Here is a 20,302-nt window from a genome sequence, read left to right as displayed (position 1 = left end):
AGGCTGCAGTGAGACCTCTCCTGAGGCTTTGGGCTGGAGGCTGTCCCCTCCTTGGTGTTTGGGTCTCAGCCTGGTGGGGTCCTGAGCTCAGCTGGGCTCTTCAGGTCCCCCAGGCCAATAACCCATCATAACAACAGCAAACAGAAAGTCCTCAGTGGATGTTTGCTCCTGCTCTGCTGAGCTCTGTCCCATATAAAACCAAAGTCCTTTGCCACATAATATATATCTTTCTCTATATAATTTATCTTGCTAATATATCTCACTCTAAATCAAATAAAGGTGTGAATTGAGAAGAATGACTTTCAGAGCTCCCTTTCCTGTGCTCTGAGCCAGCAGTTTCCAAATTATGGGGTCTGAGAGCCCCTACAGGAACAGTCCTGACCCCACCCAGTCCTTGGAAGTGAATGGGAAGGATCCTTGTGGCTCCAGGTATTCTGATGTTTGTCTGGAGGAGCCCTGGAGGATCCATGGCTGTGGAGCTGGCAGGGAGAAGAGCTGCAGCTCCATGAGGGGTTGTTTTATGAAGAAGAGTGAGATAAATCCTTTGAGTGACCCTGATATAGTTTAGAAAGTCTCTTTTCCCAGTCTGGTGGTCAAAGAAGGAGTCAGAGCTCTTAATTTCTCAGTCTTAAGGTTGTTTTTTATTTCTTATCTATAAAATTCTTTCTCCTGTCCAGCTGAGGTCCGTCCAGCAGGACAGTTCCAGGCACTCTCCCTGCCCCCGGGGCAGTGTTATCTTTTTATACTAAAAACTACCTGTACAATATTTACAGTTACTTTCCAATACCTATCACCTATGTTAGACAGTGAGCTTCTACTCTAAACCAATCTAAAAGTGCCACCATCACAGCAGAAGATGGAGGCCAAGAAGAAGAAGGAGAAAGGCTGGACACACCCAGATTCCTCCATCTTGCCCCCTAAACCCCCATTCTAAAAACCCCAAAAAATCTATTTTTCCACCCCGTGATAAATTCACTATCATTCTACTTAAACTTTCGTGGGTTGTAATTCTTCATATAAAAGTTGGTAATTGTTTTTTCCAAGGGCTAAATCAAAGGCACAGGGGGGTCTCAGGGTCTGTGCCAAGGTCTCTGAGCCCCCTGAGAGGGTCTCACATCCTCCAGGGCAGCCAGAGGAGTTTCCTGGGTTCCCAGAGGCTCTGAGCACAGGCTGGGGCTGTGCCTGAGTGGGTGTGGATTTACAGCACTCTGATGCACTTCGGTAGCTGGATGCAGCCAGCATTGCCACACTGTGGTGCCAAGCTCTTGGCAGGGGTGGAGGGATACCTGTAGGTGCTCTGAACACATCTGACCTGGAAGTCAATGAGAGAGATGAGTAAAAAGTACTCCTAAAAAGTCCTAACCCATGACATCCAAGAGGTCCATTTCCATAAAATCATCGAATGGTTTGGGTTGGAAGGGACTTGACCATTTCCCGGGATGGGGCAGCCATGGTTTCTGTGGGCAGCCTGTGCCAGGGCCTCACCACCCTCACTGTAAGGAATCCCTGCCTTGTAGCTAATCTAAACCTGCCTTCTGGCAGTGTGAAACCTTCCCCTGTGTCACGTCACTCCAGGCCCTTTGACAAAAGTCCCTCCCCAGATCTCCTGAAGGCCCTGGGAGGAGCTCTGATGTCTCCTGGAGCTTCTCTTCAGCTTGAGCACCCCCAGCTCCCCCAGCCTGTCCCCAGAACAGAGGGCTCCAGCCCTTGGAGCAGCTTTGTGGAATATCTTCATTTGTGGTGTCCTCTGGGCTTGCTCCAGCAGATTCACATCCTTGGAGGCACTGGAGCTGCTGTGCTGCAGGTGCTGATCATGAGAGCAGAGGAGAGGGACAAAATCACTTCCCTCAACCTTCTGGTCATGTTTCTCCTTGCCTTTCTCTTTTATTGATCCTCTGAGACCTTCCATTCATGAGCTTTCAGAGTGATTGCTGTGCTTGAGTTTCATTCTGGAGCTTTTGACTTTACCAGGCTGCTCTGGGTCCAGGTGCAGGGTGGGTTACCCCTGGCTCGTGCTGTGGCCTCTGGCAGGCTCTGTCACCCCATTTTTCTTCTCCCTTGGTCCAGTGAAGGCTGTCACAGCGGAGGAGGAGTGCAGGGTCATGGTTTGAGACCCAAAATCAGGGTGAGTCTCTGCAGAGGGTCGCCCTTCCTTGCTTACAAACACTGACTTTGCTCTCCAGGACAAAGCCTTTCCAAAGCTGCAGATAAATTCCCTTTTCAGGATGGAAAAAAGGATGAGCAGAATGGAAACTGGGAGATTTAGCAGCAGGTTTAATCTTATCTGCAGCATTGCTGACAGCAGTGGATGCACCTCAGAGGAGGGAAGTCTGGGTAATCTAAGGGTTATGGGTTTTTTTTTTTTTGTTTGGATAATTTCTTGTTATTCCTGTTGTTATTCTTATGACCATGTGGAAAAGCTATTTGTAAACCATTATGTGATGGAGTACAGTAGATAAAGCTGGGGACTGCCAGGGTTAGACAGGAGAATCTCAGATGTTTGAAGTTCAAAAAACCCCACTTATCAGGGTTGTGACGGGAACAGATGTTGCCTGGATCAGATACATGGGGTACAAGCAGTACCTTCCTCTGTTGTCTTTATTTTAAACAACTGGGAATTTAAATTAGATACTGTCTTCATAGCTGCATCCCCCTTTGGGGATAAGCTGTCCTTCCAAAATGGTTTCTCCTCTGGTAGAATAATCAATTTTTTCCTTATTGTCAATAATTCCTTATTTTTCAGTATGTTCCATTTAGGCCCCAGGGCAGTTTTTTTTCCCTCACCCTCAAAAGCCCTTGAAGCATCTTAAGCCAGTTTTCCAGCTAGCATGTTGTGCCCTGTGTGTACTCTCTGGTTGCCTCCAGCAGTGCTGGGCACCAAGGGCAGCTCAAAAGCACCTTTAAAAATCCATTTTTCACCACAGGTTGTTCTTTCTGTGGCTGAGCTGCAGCAGACCCACAAACACACTGCTGCTCTTGTTATCCTGGCTGATGTGTAGGGCCATGGGAGGGTGGAGGCTTCTTTGGCCCATGAGGCTTTCACACTGCTTTCTCCCTGGCCTCCAGAAACAGAGTTAAAGTGGCTGGATTAACAGTTTTGGGGGCAAAGAAAAGATTTATGTGAGGGAGCTGGAAAACAGTTCATTCTGGGGCAGATCACTGTGGTGTGAGGGAGGATAGCCTGTCACTAGCACTGTCTAATTTAGCTGTGGTCAAATACCAGAACTCATGTAGGTGAAAAAAAAAAAAAAAAAAAAAAAGAGCAAAAAGGCACTTGCTGCTTTCAGTGAAATTGATTTTTGAAAGTATTTTCTTAAACCAGCTGTAATCCCTAGTGTGAGCTCATTTAAGCCAGACTCAATCCCTTTAAAAACTCTCTCAACTTGGGGATTTGTGGGAATGGTTGAAAACTTTCCAGTGAATCATCCTTTTGAGCAGCTGGTGGAGAAACAGACGGTTCAAAGGCAGAAGGAAAAGGCTGAATGAGTCTGTTAGGCTTAGGGGTGCTGCAGTGGGGCCCCAGGGGTGGTGCTTTGGTACCTCCTGCACTGTGTCTCTCCTGGAGACCCAGGAGGTGATGTTTTCCATGAAAAGCTTCACACACTGGAGCAGGGATGATTCACTGGGGCTGTGCTGTTGAGTCACGAGCAGTGAAGTCAGGAGAGAACGTCAAGAGTTGTAGATGAAATGTTTCCCTTTCTGGCCAAAAGCTTTACGTAAGAACTTCTATTGTTGGGTTATTTCTTTTTCTGTTTTTTGATTAAAATAATCGGTTTTGGGAGGTGAGCTAAACTCGGTTGGACTGCTTGTTGCAAGTGATGACTATGTTATTGCTTAAAGTCATGAAATAAATCTTTTGATCTGATGATTAGTTAGTCTCACTATTAAAAATGCACAGCATTTGCTTCTGTTCCTCTGCTTTCTGGCACAGTTATAGGATATTTTTTGCTTGGTTTAAACATAGTACAAAAGGTTTATGTTTATAGCCTAGTACCAGTGTTCAGCAGAAAACTTCCTCCTTTGCTTTTGGCTTGCTGGGAAATCTATGAATATCCTTAAAATATCATGCAGTGAACATATCATACCACTTTTGTAGAAGAATATTGTCTCCATTGAATTAATGTCCTGAACTCGCTTGCAGAAGAACAGGAAGGATGTAATATTGCTTTGTGTTTGCTGGAGTCACACAGCAAAAGCTTGAAATTGTTCCTGGTAAGTGTCTAAAGTCAACAGAAACTCTCAGCAACCTGTGTGCACACAGCAGGTAGCTGGCTGCACCAACAGCTTCCTTCTGCAGCTCCTTGAGGAATCATTGCTTTCATGGTCAGACAGGTATTTATCCCTGGAAAAATATTTGCTGATGCCAATCAGTTATGCAAGGCAGCCATCAGCTGTGAAAAAAAAACTGTCTGTGGGTCCCATCAGTTTTTATCAGAATCACTCAAGCCATCACCCACACCATTTCAGATGCAGAGCTGCTGTCTCTTCGACTGAATTTTCAATCAGGCCACCATGGGCATTGCTGGGACAGTTTTCATCACAGGCTGACAAATATTGACCTTATTCTCCCTTGCATATGTTAAATGCAAAGGCAGAAGTGTTGAGAGCCTCAGATCCAAATTTAGCAGTGCTGTGATGGCAGGGCAAGTAGGAACCAGTCACCAAAATAGTTTGTGGGGCCCTGGTTGTGTGGAAGGAATGTAAATAGAGATCATTCTCTTTGCTTCAGTGCCCCAAGTCATGATGGGCAGACTGAAAGGCTGGGTGAAGTCCTTATATGAAAGGGTATTTCCAAACAACCTGTAAAATTGCATGTGCATTGCATCACTGGTTGTCAGCTGGTAAACACACTCCAGCAGTGAGGGCAGGCTGCTGTGCTGCAGATCTCGAGTCAGAACAACCTGCTGAGCGTGTCTGTGGAGGGGAGAAGGGAATGGGTGAGGAATCAGCAGCTGGGACCTGCCACAACTCACAGGGAGATGAAAGGGCAGTGGCTGGGAGGGCATTGTCACAGACATATTTTATGAAAAATCCTTTCATTAGGATCTTTTCTTCTGAGAAGCTGAGAAGCTTCAGCTTCTCCATGTTTTGCTGCTTTGGAATGTGATTTGGAGAATTGTTTACCCAGCATGTGAAATTGTTTTTACTTGATGACCAATGACAGCCACCTGTGTCGAGGCTGTGAGTAGTCCCAGGATTTGATCATCATTCCATTCTTTCCATTCCTTGCTAGCCTTCTGATGAAATCCTTTATTCTATTCCTTTAGTATAGTTCTAATATATATTTTTCTTTTAATATAATATATATCATAAAATAATAAATCGGCTTTCTGAAACATGGAGTCAAGATTCTCATCTCTTCCCTCATCCTGGGACCCCTGTGAACACCGCCACATTTGGTGAGCCCTGAGTGAGGAACATTGCCACAGCAGGGCTCATGCTGAGCCCACCCTGAGCCATGGTGTTAAAGCATCCCTCAGGGATGAGGGTGATGGATAGCCTTTGGTATTCCCAGCCTGGGGGACTGACAGTGCTCCAGCTCCTGCTGCTTCCAAAGGTCCTGATCCCAGCTGCAGGCCCTGATCCCCGCTGTGTGTGGCCATTAGCATCAGCCACCTCTGGTGAAACCAAAATGAGCTGAATGGCACTTGTCAGAACCCAGGAAATTCCTCTGGCTGCCCTGGAGGACTTGAGACCCTTCCCAGGGGGCTCAGAGACCTTGGCACAGAGCCCCGGACCCCTGTGCCTTTGATTTAGCCCTTGGAAAAAACAATTACCAACCTTTATAAGAAGAATTACAAGTCAGGAGAGTTTAGGTAGAATGATAGTGAATTTATCACAGGGTGAAAAATAGATTTTTGAGGTTTTTAGAATGGGGGATTGGGGTCCCAAGATGGAGGAATTTGGGTGTGCCTTGTCCTTTTTCCTTCTTCTTCCTAGCCTCCATCTTCTGTGTGATGTTGGCACTTTTAGATTGGTTTAGAGTAGAAGCTCACTGTCTAACATAGGTGATGGGTATTGGGAAGTTATGGTAAATAATGTACATGTAGTTTTTAGTATAAAAAGTTAACACTGCCCCGAGGGCAGGCAGAGTGCATCAACCCAACCTGCGAGACAGACCTCGGTGGGTCAGAGAAAGAATTTTATAAATAAGATACAATAAACAACCTTGAGGGCGAGAACAGAAAAGTCCTGATTCCTTCTTTCACTGCCGGGCTGGGAAAAAGAAGTTTGTACATATCTCAGAGTCACTCTGAGCAGCAGAGATCTGAGAGGCTATTCCTGGGGTGAAACCAGAGCGAGGAGCAGCACACAGGGCACACTCAGGTGCTGTGAAATCCATGGGGTGTCTCTGCAGGATGGTCCTGGGGTCAGCTTTCATCTGCTCCTCACAAGAAGCTGAGCTGAGGTGCAGCTGGTGAGGGTCTGGCCTCTCTGTAGATGTGCAGGATGAGATGTGCAGGTGTCTGACCTCTCTGCAGATGTGCAGGATGGTGTGCAGGCTCTGCAGGGCTGAGCACGTTTCTCATCTGCATTTCTTGACAGTAAACAGAAGTGACTTACTGAGCTAATTAGAGTGGGATGGATTAATTCAATGTGACTGAGTGCCACATGGCACAGACCGCCTGTCACTGACAGGGGTGGGATAAGGAAGGGATCTGAGGAGCTGTTCTTCAAGGGAGGCTGTTTTGGCAGTGCCCACACAGTGACCCTCCTCTCCCCTTCATCAGCAAAGGCACAAGAAAGGAGAGACACCTGCCACTCCTTGTCCTTTACATGCTAAGTAGTTTGCAGGAGGTGCAGGTTCAATTTCATACTTTCTCTCTTGACAAATACTCTTGGCAAAATGTCTCATCTCAAAGGCCTATCAAGCAGGAGGAAAACAAAGGGGTTGTTGTCTACCTTTGTTCCTCCTTTCCCTCTATTCCTCAGGATTAGCAAAGAGTTTAATTTTACTGCTCATGCTCCCAGCACAGTCTGGACATTTCAGTTGTGGAGCAGTGATGAGAGAAGAGATGGAGAGGCCAGGGCTCCTCTCTGACAAGTGCTTTCATCATTAGGAATGTTGTCAGGCTCACCCAGAATCATAGAGTTGCTTGGGTTGGAAGGCACCTTAAAGATCCTCCAGCTGATTTCCTTTAAGAGGTGTTCCTTCTGCATGAAGAGATGAGTTTGCAAATGTAACACCAAGCTTCTTGAAAGCCATGCGGAGAGAAATCCAAATCAAGAGAGATACCCAAAATTTACACGTTGGTTGCTTGAAAATACCATGGGCTGTCAAAAGAATCCTGAGGGCCTGAGTCATCCCTGCCAGGAGTAAAAGAGGAGAAGGGTGCTGGGCTGAAAATCAGCAAGGGAGAAGCACAAGAGCAGGAGCCAGTGATGAAAACTGAAAAGAGGGCTAGAAAGAAAGTTCTCAACATCTCCCTGAGAGTGGTTCAGACAGGAGGAATTCCACTGGCTCCAGGGAAGGCTGCTGTGTGTCCGTGTCAGTGGGGAGCCTCTGGCTGTGTGAGCAGCATCCAGAGCAGCCAGGAAGGCTGACCAGGATGTAACCTGTGTGAGTTGGTGTCTGGAGGTCAGGAGGAACACAGGCTGCCTTGTGCTGTGCGTCATCTTTTGGGCTCTCTACAAACCACCTCCTCAGCAGACGCAAACACTCCAAAGGAGATGCAAACTTTCCAAATTCTCTTCTGCTTGTGGTTATCTCCTCGCTGTGGCGTGATGGAGAAGGAGCAGGGAGGCTGCAGGGAGCTGTGATTGATGGCTGTTTGCTGGGAGTGCTCCTCTGCTGTGAAACATCTCTGTGCCCCAGTTATTTTTGATTTCTCCTTGCAGATACACACAGTTTGGGACTCCTAATAGAGTACAGTCGCTGCCTGGGAGCAGCTGATAAAGTACTCATGCTGGGTTAAGATTTTCCAGAAAAGAGATAACTTTAGCAGATGGCTTGGGCTGAGTACTTTGGCTTCAGCTTTTTTATTGATAGATGAAAACAGTACACACAACCAAGCTATGGAAAGCTATAAAAAGTGTCCTTCCTTACCCTGCTTTTTAACAGTTCCTGTGGTGATAGTTTCTCTCCTCTCTTGTGTGACTACAATAGACACCAGTTGTGCTCTTCAGCCTTCCTTGTACCCTTTGTGTACTGAGCAGCTCTTTTATCTCCATCATCCTCTGAAAAGATCAAGGCAGCCCTTCCAGACACAGGTTTTCAATCTTTTTTTTCCTCCCACACAGCTCTCTTTTCCAGTGGATTCATGCAGCCACGTCATGGTTTCCAAAGAATCCATTCTAAATTTCCAATATTTAACATCAGATTTTCTGGTCTTGGAAACAGGAGGCTGTTGCCAGCCCCAAGTTTAGGGGCTGATTGCACAAGCAGACTGAGGAGCCATTCTGCAGGACAATAACTCTTGTGAGCCAAGCAGTGGTGAGCAGCTGGCAGGTGGAGAGGAATAACAGGATGAGATGATCCTTCCACTTCACTGCCATAAGCAGAAGAGATCTGGAGAGGAGGAGAGTCCCACATTTAAGGACAGTCTGCATATGAGATGCTCAGATTGCACTTCCCTTCTGGTCAAGGGTCCACTGTAGCCATGGGTTAAGGGTATAACTTATCCTGAATCTTTTGTTTGAATAGGACAGAACAGCTGTGTTCCAAAAGCTGTTTTATTTCCCACTGGCTATAAAAGAAACCTAAATAAACTTTAGACTTTTTGATTGAACTGAATCTGGCCAAACATAGTAAGATGCTTTACATTAAAGGTGAAGTTCCACCTTAGGCACAACCACTATAATTTGATTAATGTCCTGGTTAAAGGGCAAGATCACCAGGAAGGTTCAGCTGTGGGGGAATTGCAGCCCTTTTTAATCTGATTTTAGTACTCAAACCCATAAACTTTCACTCAGAGGTAAATTGGCCAGATATCATAATTCCACAGCAGCCCATCCCAACCCAACCTTTTCCTCCCCTCCCCTCAGCCGATCAAATGTTGGCCTTTGCAAAGTGATAATCAAAGACCACACAGAGCTAACAGCTCATTATTGTCAGGGAAGAGCTTTGCCAGCTCCAGGGAGCTCCTGGTGTGTTCTTGTATAGGAACCAAACCAGCAAAGTGCTGTGGAGGGTGTTTGACCACCCCAGCATCTGGTGAGAACTTGAAGCAAATGTGAAGTGTTGCTTTTGGAAAGTCACTGATTTTTGAAGACTGAAATTTTGGGTGGTTTTTTTGCAGTTTGTTTTTTTTTTTTTTTTTCCCAGCAGCTGAGCATTATCATGACTGCTCTGGGAAAACAAGGAAAGTTTTCAAACCTCTAATGAGCATCTGATGAATTTTGAATAATCCCAAGCCAAGCCAAAAATGTGCAGGTGGATGCTGAGTTGGGTCTTTCTACAGTGTTGACTTTGAATAAACTGGGCATTTTAATGGTGAGATAGATGTTTAAAGGCAATTTTCTCCTATTCAGCTAAACTTTGAGGGTATTTCATACTCATGCACTGTTTTTTAACAAAGCTCCAGACCAGGTTGCTCCAAGCCCCATCTGACAAGGCCTTGAACACTTCCAGGGATGGGGCACCCACAACTCAGGGCAACCTGTGGCAGTGTTGTGTAAATGTATTAAGTGACCCATGAAAGACAAAAAGAGGCTGTGGGTGCTGCTGGGAGCTCATCTGATTTCAGCCCAGTTTGAGGGCTCTGCTCTCAAGAGCATTTTTAGGACCATCTCTGTTACTTGCATTTGTTTAATAAAAGTCTCTTCATGCACTGCTCCTTCTGGATTGCCTTGTGTGTGCACTTTGCAAACTTGGAGCAACTTCAGGGTTCATTTCCACCAGCTGAAGGGCAGAGATGGAAGTGGGGAAGGATGATCTTGAAGACAGTGTTTTGATTTCTTACAGCAAGGACAATAAATTCTACCCTTGACAGGGGTTAGGACTGAGTATGGGTGACACCAGACTGCTGTGAAACTTTGGTCTTTGCCTCCTTAATTTGCACTGCTGTGGCTGAGAGGAACGGATGGGATCTTAAATTTTTCCTTCTCACTGTTTTTGCAACCTAAAGAAGGACAGTTTTTTCCCTTACCCTCCTCTTATTGAAGTCGCCTCTTATTTTGCCCAGAGGGACTGTGGACTTCTCATCCCTGGAATTGTTCAGGGCCAGCTGGATGGGGCTTGGAGCAACCTGATATCATGGAAGGCATCTCTGTCCATTTCGGGGGTTGGTCTTTAAGGTCCCTTCCAACCCAAAGCATTCAGTGCTTTTAGGATTTTCCTGTGGGTGATGTTCACAGGGAGGCACAGCTCCACCGTCCCCATTCTCAGGGGGAATGAGTCAAGGGATGTTCAAATCAGGGATGCTCCAAGGACTTGGAGCCAAATCTTGGCCATGATTTCTGGCTCATAAAGAGGACATCACAGCATGGCACCTATGGCATATTCTGTGTCTTTATTAAATAAAGAACATAGGGAAAGAGATTTTAATATTTCTTGCTCTTTCTAGCCCTTTTGAGTTGAGTTTTCTTTAGTACCAAAGCCTGGAGAAGAGAGGGAGAGGAAGGGAACCTCCAGAGGCTTCAGGAAAAGGAAAAAGAGTAATTTTTTAATACCCCTCACCAAGGAGAGATAAGGCTGAGTGAACCCCTGCTGACAGCAGGCTCTGCTTTCTTTCCACAGTCTCCATTGAAGATATCCGGGATGTGAGGTCAGGCCATAAAACAGAAGGGATGGAAAAATACGCCAAGGATGTCCCAGAGTATCGCTGCTTTTCCATCATCTTCAAAGACCAGAGGAAAAACCTGGACCTCATTGCGAGCTCAGAGGATGATGCCAACCACTGGATTGCTGGCCTTGGGAAAATCATAGCCCACAGCAACTCCATGAACCAGAAACAGAAACTCCAACAGTATCCTTTGCCTTATAAAGTGATTAATCACGGACAAAGATGCACTTGTCTTTCCATGTGGGTGGGGATAGTAGACTAACCTCCTTTTTTCCCTGTTCTGGGTTTTCTCTTGCATTCATTTTGCACCCAGGCAAGCTCCCTGGTTTCCAGTGCTTTTCCCCCCTGTTTTACAATGATACCAGCAAGAGTGGAGTCAGGCTTAGTGTGGCTCCTTAAGCGAAGAATTCCCTCTTTCATGGAGCTCCAGATAAAACAATCATTATTTTTTTGTGTTCTTCAGGGGTCTGTTTCACTTGCAATGCAGTAAACTCCAGGACAGGCACTTCTTGGCAAGGCATGAAAAGCCCTCACTGTTTACCGTGATTCTCAGTAATACAAGGAGAGGGAACTGATTCTCCTCTTCTCACTGCCAAATTTACTCCAGGGTAGCTCCACTGACTTGAGTGAAATTACTCCTTATTAGCCTCAGCATGAGAGGAAGTTTTGCCCTGAAAAACTAGTTGCTCTAGTGACAATGCAGAGAGCAGAAAGGAAAAGGCACAGAGCAGGAAAGGAGAGTGAATTCATTATGAAATGGAGAGAGGGTGGTTATTGGGTGAAATCCTGGCTCTGTTGAATTCACAGGGAATTCTCCCTGAGGCTGCATTTCACTCAATAAGTTGCTTTGCAAGCAGAGGTCTCATGTATAAAGAGAAGATATCTGTGGGTGGAATTTTTGGGTGGATTTTCTTCAGTCCCTGTGGAGACTCTGACCATGACATCTGAAGCTGTTGGCTGATTTCACCCTGATTTGACAAAGCCACAGTAATGGTAAAATATTAGGTTCCTTTAAGCTTCCCAAAGGGAGATATTCAGCTATCAGAGAGGAAAACAGATACCACTCTTGGGGAGAGAAAGCTGCTTGGGCTTCATGGCCTGTGTGACACCAAACATCAGAGAGGAGGGGAGATGCAAAATCCTCAGCTGGGAAAAACCACAAAGCGGGAGCTCAAATCTGAGAAGGCATCAGGAATGTTGCCCTCAGTTAAGTGGGTTCTCTGCTGGGTAATAATGCACTGATGGAGAAGGAGATGGTGCATAAATGCTGAACTTTTATCAGGCTTTACTCCTCTGTGGATTCTCTGAAGCTTGAGAAGCATTTTCACAGCCACAGTGCTGTTCCCTTAAAGGAATCAGACTCCATTAGTTCTGTTGTGCTTGGGATGTCCTGTTTATCTCCTGCATTATGAATGTCTTTTTTTGGAGGATTTTTCAAGCTCTGGGCTGTAAGGTCACTCCTCAGCCACCCCACAGTGTGTAGGGGAAAATCTGGGCTACAGAAAGTTGTCCCAGGAGCATATCAAGTTAAATATATTGCTGAAAAACTTGCCTGTAAGAAGAGACAAGATTTTTTAAGGGGGGGAAAATAACAATGACATTTGCAAAGGAAGAAAGCTGTAAATTTCCAGCATGGAAAAGTGCCTTTCTGTCTTTGGAAAGCAGAATTGAAGCTAAATAGGGTGGGTAGGCAAACCATATTTCTGGAAGAATAATTACTGTGCAGTGCTGGCTTCCAATCTGGGCTTGTCTCAGGCCATTTAACGTAACCTGGAATTACAGAACAGCATGATTTCTCATTTGAAATTTGATGATGTTTAATTAAAGCCTGGGATTTTAAATTTAGTCTGCCTTCACTGGGTTTGCTTGGCAGCGTGGGCTTGCTCAGATCTTCCTTAAACCTCAGGAGTGTTCTCAGCATCTGTGAGCACAGAGGGGGAAGAGTCAGGGCATGAGAAGTGTTGTGTCCCCTGCCTGTCCCCCATGACTGGAGAGTTGCCTTGCAGGGTATCTTTTTCAGCCTCCCAAACCCTTGCAAAACAAGTAAGGAATGTGCAAGTTTTTGAAAACAAAGATTGAAAGCAAAAAACTCTGCTAGTTTCAGATGGGGCTCGTTCAGTTTGGAATTCAGTGGAGTTGCCTGTGATAGAAAGGGACTGGGATCAGTGTCTTATGTATTTTTCCAGTCCTATATTTCTACACAGATAAAACTCCCACATGCTTGATGAGCATGTCTAATGTTCTTACACACAGAGCTCTGTTTTATTAAGCCTCAGATTCAACCTTGCAGCAGGCTGGCATGTGTAGTTTAGCAAATATTGCAGGTATGTGTGCAGGGAAGGCTTCAGACCAGAAAACACAGAGGACTTTTCATTTGAGCAGGGTGGCACTGTCTGCTTTGGTTCTGGGGTTTATGTGTGAGCTTTTCTTCTGGTTTGAAAGCAATTACCAGAAGTTCTGCAGCATTTCTGTTCTGAGCACACTCATGGGATATCTGCCAGATAGAAACCAGAGGGGGATGACTGAAACTGAGAGAAAGCTGGTAGCCCTGGAGCTGGCACAGCCTTTAAAAGCCAGAGGCTCTCCCTGGATGCACAGAAATGGGAGAAGCTTTCCCAGAGAAATGGGAGCAGCTGCTGCCCAGTGCACTCAGGCCCACAGAGGGGCACAAGGTGAAAGGAATGCCCACAGCCAGGGCTGGAAAATGGTGTTTGTACCAGATGAGAGGACTTCCAGTTGGAGTGTTTTGTTCATCCAGCTCCTCCAACCTCTCCCAAAGCTGAGGGGATGCAGATGCACGGGGAGCTTGGGTGTTTTGGGGGCAGAATGCTGCTGTTCACTGAGATTCCAGTTGTCTGTACCCTCCTTTTTATCTCTTTGCTGCTTGCCCTTGCAGCAAGAGGACCCACTGTGTGTGCCTGGACTTTTCCTGGGCTCTCTGATTTCCGTCCTGCATTTCTCAGCCTCCTGGGAAGGCATCTAAGAGAAAAACATCCTCCATTAACAGGTAGGACCTGGGCATACTCTCTTGCAGATGCATTTACTGCCCACATTTTGCCTTCCAGAGAGGAGTTTGGGTGTGTGCATGACCTCTGGGTGCCCATTATCAGAGGAAATTATGCAGACTTTTAAAGAAATGTGGTTTTTTTGCAGTGGTCAGCACAAAAGCAGTAGTTTCAATGCTCAAGAGTAGTTTCTATCCACCCTTACTGCTCACCTCTGGCTGTGGCAGGCTGGATTTCCTTTTGGCTCACCACAGTTGGGTTTTCCTCCTGCTTGTTGTTTTTAGGGAAGGCTGGGAAGGGGACCTGAGGTGCAGGGTCAGGTGTGAGTGGGTGGCACGAGGGTGACATTCTGACAGTCTGGTGACAGTCTGGTGACAGTGTGACAGACCTTGTCTGGAGCAGAGCTTGTGGAGGCTTGTCTTGGTTTGGAAAGACGGGAGTCTGCTAAGGAAGGCAGGAGCCCCCCCTGAAATGGAGAATATAAACCCTCCCCACCCCTCCAAATTGCTATAAATTTTAAATAAAGGGGCTCTCAGGCAAAAATATGGAAGCAGGAAATAACAGTTCTTTAATAGGGAAAAGAAAAAAAAAATAAAAGGATAAAATAACCAATGCAGTACACTAGAACAACACTGACAGAGTCAGAACCCAACCTGACACCCTGTGGGTCAGGGTGTTGGTGGCAGTCCCATTGGAATTGTGGCTCAGCCCTCCTGCAGTGTCAGGGGTGGTTCTGCTGGAGCAGGGATCCTGTAGAGAAGGATGGATTCTTCCTCTGAAGATCCAGTGGAAGGAGAGGCAGCTGCTGTTCCTCTGGGGAATCCAGTGGAGAAGCTGTGCTGGTGTCTCAAAAACCTCTGGATTATATCTGGGTAGGAATGTTTGGCTCCTCCCTCTGGGCTCACATCTTCCAATGGGATGCTGTAGTTCTTATCAGCCATGCAGTGACATTCAATAGCTGTTATCAGCAGATGTCCCCTCCCGAGGGAGGAGTGATTGTGGTCACTCAAAGAGAGAGATAAGGCAAACTGCCCACTTGACAAAGGTAATCTGCCATACAGATGGTAATGGAAAACAACTTGCATTGCAATCTTCACCAAGAGGTTGTTCCGCACCCCAGGGTAGGTGTGGTGCCAGCACAGCATCCTCTCCTCTCGGGAGCTTCATGATTCAAACTGGGTTTTCTGGGAAGATTCAGGCCAAGCCAGACCCTGGTTCATGGCTCTGGAGTGTCCTTGGGAAATGCAGCCTCTCTTTATTTTGGTTTCCATGTCTAAAGAAGAGGAATATTAATATTACCAGGCTGAGACGGATGTGGGGTGAGGTCATTGCTCAGCACCTGCCAAGATTTTTAAAGTCAGAAAGTTCAACTTTCCATGAGACAAACAATTCTCACTAACAGTTTACAGATATCTCCATCACTGGGAAATACTTCAGTGCAGGGTAGCTCTGGCAAACACTGTTTCAGGGCTATGTTTACAGCCCCTAAGGCTGTTAATGCCCTTTTCTGGGGTCATTTTGAAAGGCCCTGTTTAAATGTTATAGCACTATATGCCTCAGCTGGTTTGGCTGATCCTGAGCTTTACTCTGATTAGCATTCATATTGGGCATTTTTTTGGAAGTTTTTCTGGAATTTGGAAGCATTGTTTCCTATGTGAGACATGGAAGGTTATTATTAGAGATCAAATTCTCACTTTGATCATTATTTTTCCTGTTGAAAAGCAGATATTTTTCTGGATGACCTTTCTTATTTGACAGTAAAACAAATTAGACAGACAGTTCCATGATGCAAAAAGCGGGGTTTTTTTTTTTTGGTGTTTAAAACTGCAGTGTGTCCCAACTGTCTAACATGATTTTAGAGACTGAAAGAAAATAGAAGTCTCAGTTCAAAATATCTGACATCACATTAAGATCATTCTTGTAGCAGCTACTCCTGATCCAGATACGCTGAAGTGATTAAAACCCAAGCTGTTATGAAATATTATCACAGTGCAGCATAGTAACAGACCCTGTGCATTTCATCAGGGGAAGAAGGCAAGACCCACAAAGTTTGGTTTGATTCTACTCACAAGAAATTCTTAGGAGATATTGGTAGAAATCCCTAAAAATATGCTGATGATGAGTTCAAAAATTATTATTGATACTTCTTCTGGAGTTCAGTGTTCACCATGACACACTGAATATTGAGCAAATCCATGACAATGAGTTTACCAAGCTTCTCTTGGGAGCTTTTTTCATTCTTTCCTTTATCCCCTTTTTAACCATCTGGAGCAGAATGTACTTTCTGTCATAAAAGAGAAATCAAACTGTTTCTGGCTGTGGCCAGGAACTCCTACAGGGTAAAGAGAGCTGCTCCAGCCTTGGCCAGATGGTGAAAAGCTTCTCCCAGGTCAGCATCAGTTGTATCCCAGCACATTTTCCTCCTGCCAAGGCTCCATTGTGCTCCGTGGGAGCAGGAGGTGAGGTGGTGGCAGCTGCTCAGGGTGATTTGCAGCAGCTGGAGAGGTGGCTCAGAGCCTTTAGGAGAGGATTTCCCCCCTGCCACGTGCAGCAGAAGGTGTTTGGGTGTTCAGGCTAGGCAGTGACCTGGACAGGTTTCCTTACATCGCCCTGCAGCTGGATTCACACCTGCCTGCGCAAAGCTGACAAAAACAAGGACAACAAGATGAGCCTGAAGGAGCTCAAAGACTTCCTGAAAGAAGTGAACATTGAAGTGGATGACTACCATGCCAAGAAGATTTTCCAGGTAATGGGAGCAAGCAGAAGAAGGGTTTGCTCATTGGTGAGGTCAGGGTGTCCCACAGCTTTCAGCTTGGCTTGGAGACCTCACCTAAAGTGAACTCCTGGTTTCTTTTCCTGTACCAAGGAAGGGCTCTCAGGTTTTGGTGCTCAGTAATTTATTGCCCAGAATAATTGATTCCCACTGAGTTAGGCCAGCACAATGCTTTTGATGAGGGTGTGTTAAGATCTTTATTCATAATCAATGACTAATTCTGCCATGAAGCAGAAAATAAGATGCAAACATGGATAATGCAAGAAAAAGGGAAACAAAATTGAAGTCTCAGGGGTCTCAGGAGTTTTGTGTGCCACAGCTGCATGTCAGTGCCTAAGTCTGGCAGAATTTTGTTTGGTTACAATTGTGAACCCAGATCCTCACCTTCTCAGAGGAGAGGGTTGCAAAATATCAGGTATAAACAAACAAACAAAAAATACAGTACAAATTAAGAAAAAAAACCTTTCCAGATTCATGATAGATACACAACATTGCACCCAAGCCTGGACTAGTCTGATTGATTTAATACTCCCAAGGCACATTTAATCTGGTCAGGGATGTACACTTCTAAATTCTCAAGATTCAGCTTGTTGGCTGAGCCTATCAGAAGATAAGAAAGGGATGAAAATTTCTCAGTTGTTAAGCTTTGGGTTTCTCTCTAGAGAATCCATCCTGCTGAGGTGAGATAAAACATCTGGATAATTTCCAAACTTCCATCCTGTCTGAAGCAGGATTTGAATTAATGTGTGTGCAGTTTCAGAAATGTTTTTTTCTGATCAGTGGTAAACACGTGGGTGGTTTTGGGCACCAGGCAGGAGTTCTCCTGCTCCTCCATGTGGGCAGGCAGCCTTCCCCAAAGGAGGTCCAAATTTCCTTGTCTTTGCTTTTTAGACATCTCTCTACTCTTCAGGAATCAGGGGGAAGGTCATCAGCACATCTTAAAGAATTTCAGCTCACAAAATATTCCAGTTGTTGCCTTCTTTGGCTGGTGGATTCCATCCCATCCTTTATTCTCAGGAAGGTTCTGGAAGAGTGGAAATAAGGCTGGGAATCCCCTGGTTGAGCTGCATGTGTCCACTGGAAGGAGTTGCCAACACTTCCTTTGCAGTCTGTGCAGGTGAAGCCAGTGGGGAGCAGGGTGTGAATCTCCTCACCCCGAAGGATACATCTCACATATAGGAGATGAAAAATTCCCACATCTTCACACATCAACAACCTGAAAAAAAATCACCATTGTTTTGGGTTTTTTTTTAAATTTTCCTTTTTTTTTATTTTAGAGGCACAGTCTCCTCTTATTTAATGAACCTCTTCTGCTGTCCCAATAGTTACAAGGGAGCTCCAGGAGAGGAAACTTGATTAAATTAATCCTTTTTGCTTAAAGGCTCCAAGTAATTGCTAAACCTTGATTCAGCCCGTGGAAATGCAGGGAATTAGTTGAAGTACCATCATTAAGCAAGTAATTTAAAGTTTCCTGTATAGCCCCTGGAAAGAGAGGCACTTTGGAGGTTAATTCAGATCTCCTGAGGGCTGATTTGCCTCCAGGAAGGGTCTGTCCTGCTCTTAAAGCAATTACATTTTCAGTTTGCATCCTGCCTCAGCCTGGATGGACCAGGGCATTACAGCCCATTAAAGGGTGATCTTTTCTGTCTCACAGAGTTTTTCTTCATTTAGTCACAGGAAGGAAGGGTGAGCAGGGGCTCAAGTGGGGGCTGCAGGGCATGTTCTCACATTATTTTTGCCTTTCCTCTCGTGACTCTGTGTCCACATCCAGGTTTGGGACACTGGAGTAAAACATATTGCAATGCAACCAGAAATGATGCAAAGCTGCTGCCATTGCTCACTTCATTTCAACCTGTACATTCATTCTGATGCATCAGAAAGGTGTTTTTGCTGCCAGGCCAAGGGTCATGCAGGGCTCATGGCTTGTGATGCATACATGGGAGGTAAAACACACTATTTTGGGTTGAGATTCTCTAATTTGGACCTCTTGTAGCCAAAGCAGAAATAACCCACTTTTTTACTGAGCATCTGATCTGTCCTGGAGTTTGACTCTGGTGCTGTTGCCCTGTTTTCATCACAGCCTTTAATGGCAACTAATGAATAAACTTCCCCAGGCACACACCACTTAAAATGCCAGTTTTCTAGGACGAATATCTTGTCATTTTCCCTGTCATGTCTTAAAGAAAAGAACATTTGTAATTCACAACATCCCTGCTGTCTCCACCAGCTGCTTTCCCTCTTTATATTCCTTTTGCAGTTGCTAAGCATCATGCTCAGCTCAGCTTGGGGGATCTGCCAGAGCCACAGAGCAGGATCACAGACATGGGAGGCAGTGAGGGAAAGGCAGTTCTTGAACTCTCAAACCTATTTTGGAGGTGCTTGTAGTACTGAGCGTGTCACAGGTTGTCCCATCCCTGAGATGAGCCTGTAGCTCCTGCCCAGCAGGTTCTGAAGTCAGGACAAGTTGAACTCTGTCACTTCAATTTGTGAAATGCTAGGCATCATGATAATGTTCTTTGGTTTTGTATGTGCTCCTTAAACAGATAGTGAAAGATTTGCAGGGGATGAAAGTCCCTTCTTATCATCTTGGGACACTGCCAAAGCCACTGTGACCATTGCTGAGATCACTGGCAGGGCTAGGCTGAGATTAGTGTGATTACTGGTTAAACTGAGACAGGCATTTTCATCATAAAAGCCAGGAAAATAGCTCTGTCACAGGGGATCAAAGATGGAAAGCAATTTAACTCCTCTGGTTTGACAAGCTGAAGAATTCTGCTAGGAACAAACAACAAAATTAATATCGGGATTTGCCACAGGGAAAAAAAAAAAAAAAAAGCTGTTTCTGATGAAAAATTGAACCTGGGAGTATTTAAAATAAACTAGAACAGCTTGTTATTGGAAAAGCTGTGTCCTTGATGGAGACACTAACATGTCTATCTCAAGCTCCCCATCTTTCATGGTCAATCAAGTCCTTGGCTGTGGTGCTCTGTCACAGATGGTATCTACTGGAAAAGTTCAAACCCCAGAGGAAGATGGAGAACCTGAATTACAGCTCCTTGTGAGAAGATTATATCTGATTTGAAATCTGTGGGGATTTTGTTACCTGGCAGGTTTTGGATGAGAATGGAAAATTTCCATGCAGAGGTGGATTTTTTCATACCTAAACATGCACATTTGGGGGTTTTAAGTTGTTTTTGATGCCATCTTTGCAAACAGCCCTACTGTGAGTCTCGACAGCCTCTTGAGGCCTGAGCCACTAAGGTCAAAGGAAGGGTTCTTTTCACTTCCTGCATTTTTGGCTATACTCTCTGTCATTATTTAATAGAATTAATTGTTTACCTTTGTTTCCCCTAAGATTAAGATTCTTTTGACCCTTGATTTGTGCTTGGATTATTTTGAGCTGTCCTGACTGAAGCCCACCAAATTATGGAACTCGAAGCTGGTTCTTTTGAGCACATTGCCAATGTATAAATAACTGTGATTTTTATGACTATTGGCCTTGCCAATGAGAACCATTGTCATTGACCACGTACCCCTCAATGGCTTGCCAGTAACTGGATTTTTTCATACCTAAACATGCACATGTTTATCAGTTGTGGGGGGGTTTTAGTTCTTTTTGATGCCATCTTTGCAAACAGCCCTACTGTGAGTCTTGACAGCGTCTTGAGCTCTGAGCCACTAAAGTCAGAGTTCTTTTCACTTCCTGCATTTTTGGCTATACTCTCTATCATTATTGAATGGAATTAATTGTTTCCCTTTGTTCCCCCTGAGATTAAGATTCTTTTGACCCTTTATTTGTG

The 20,302-nt window shown here is 45.2% G+C and overlaps 1 protein-coding gene across 2 annotated transcripts in view; it reads left to right on the top strand.

Moving 5' to 3' along the window:
- The window catches only part of PLCD1 (phospholipase C delta 1), a 58,065-nt gene that overhangs the window by 15,999 nt on the left and 21,764 nt on the right, over positions 1-20,302 (top strand). For both annotated transcript variants that reach the window (XM_059481860.1, XM_059481850.1), the window contains exons 3-4: positions 10,679-10,907; positions 16,346-16,475. In XM_059481860.1, the coding sequence (XP_059337843.1) occupies positions 10,679-10,907; positions 16,346-16,475 (359 nt within the window). The remainder of the gene's footprint in view (positions 1-10,678; positions 10,908-16,345; positions 16,476-20,302) is intronic.

The sequence above is a fragment of the Ammospiza nelsoni genome, chromosome 1, assembly GCF_027579445.1.
Source record: "Ammospiza nelsoni isolate bAmmNel1 chromosome 1, bAmmNel1.pri, whole genome shotgun sequence".
In the NCBI taxonomy this organism is placed as follows: domain Eukaryota; kingdom Metazoa; phylum Chordata; class Aves; order Passeriformes; family Passerellidae; genus Ammospiza; species Ammospiza nelsoni.
Note: the sequence above shows the minus strand (reverse complement) of the source record. Positions and strands in the feature narration are given on the sequence as shown.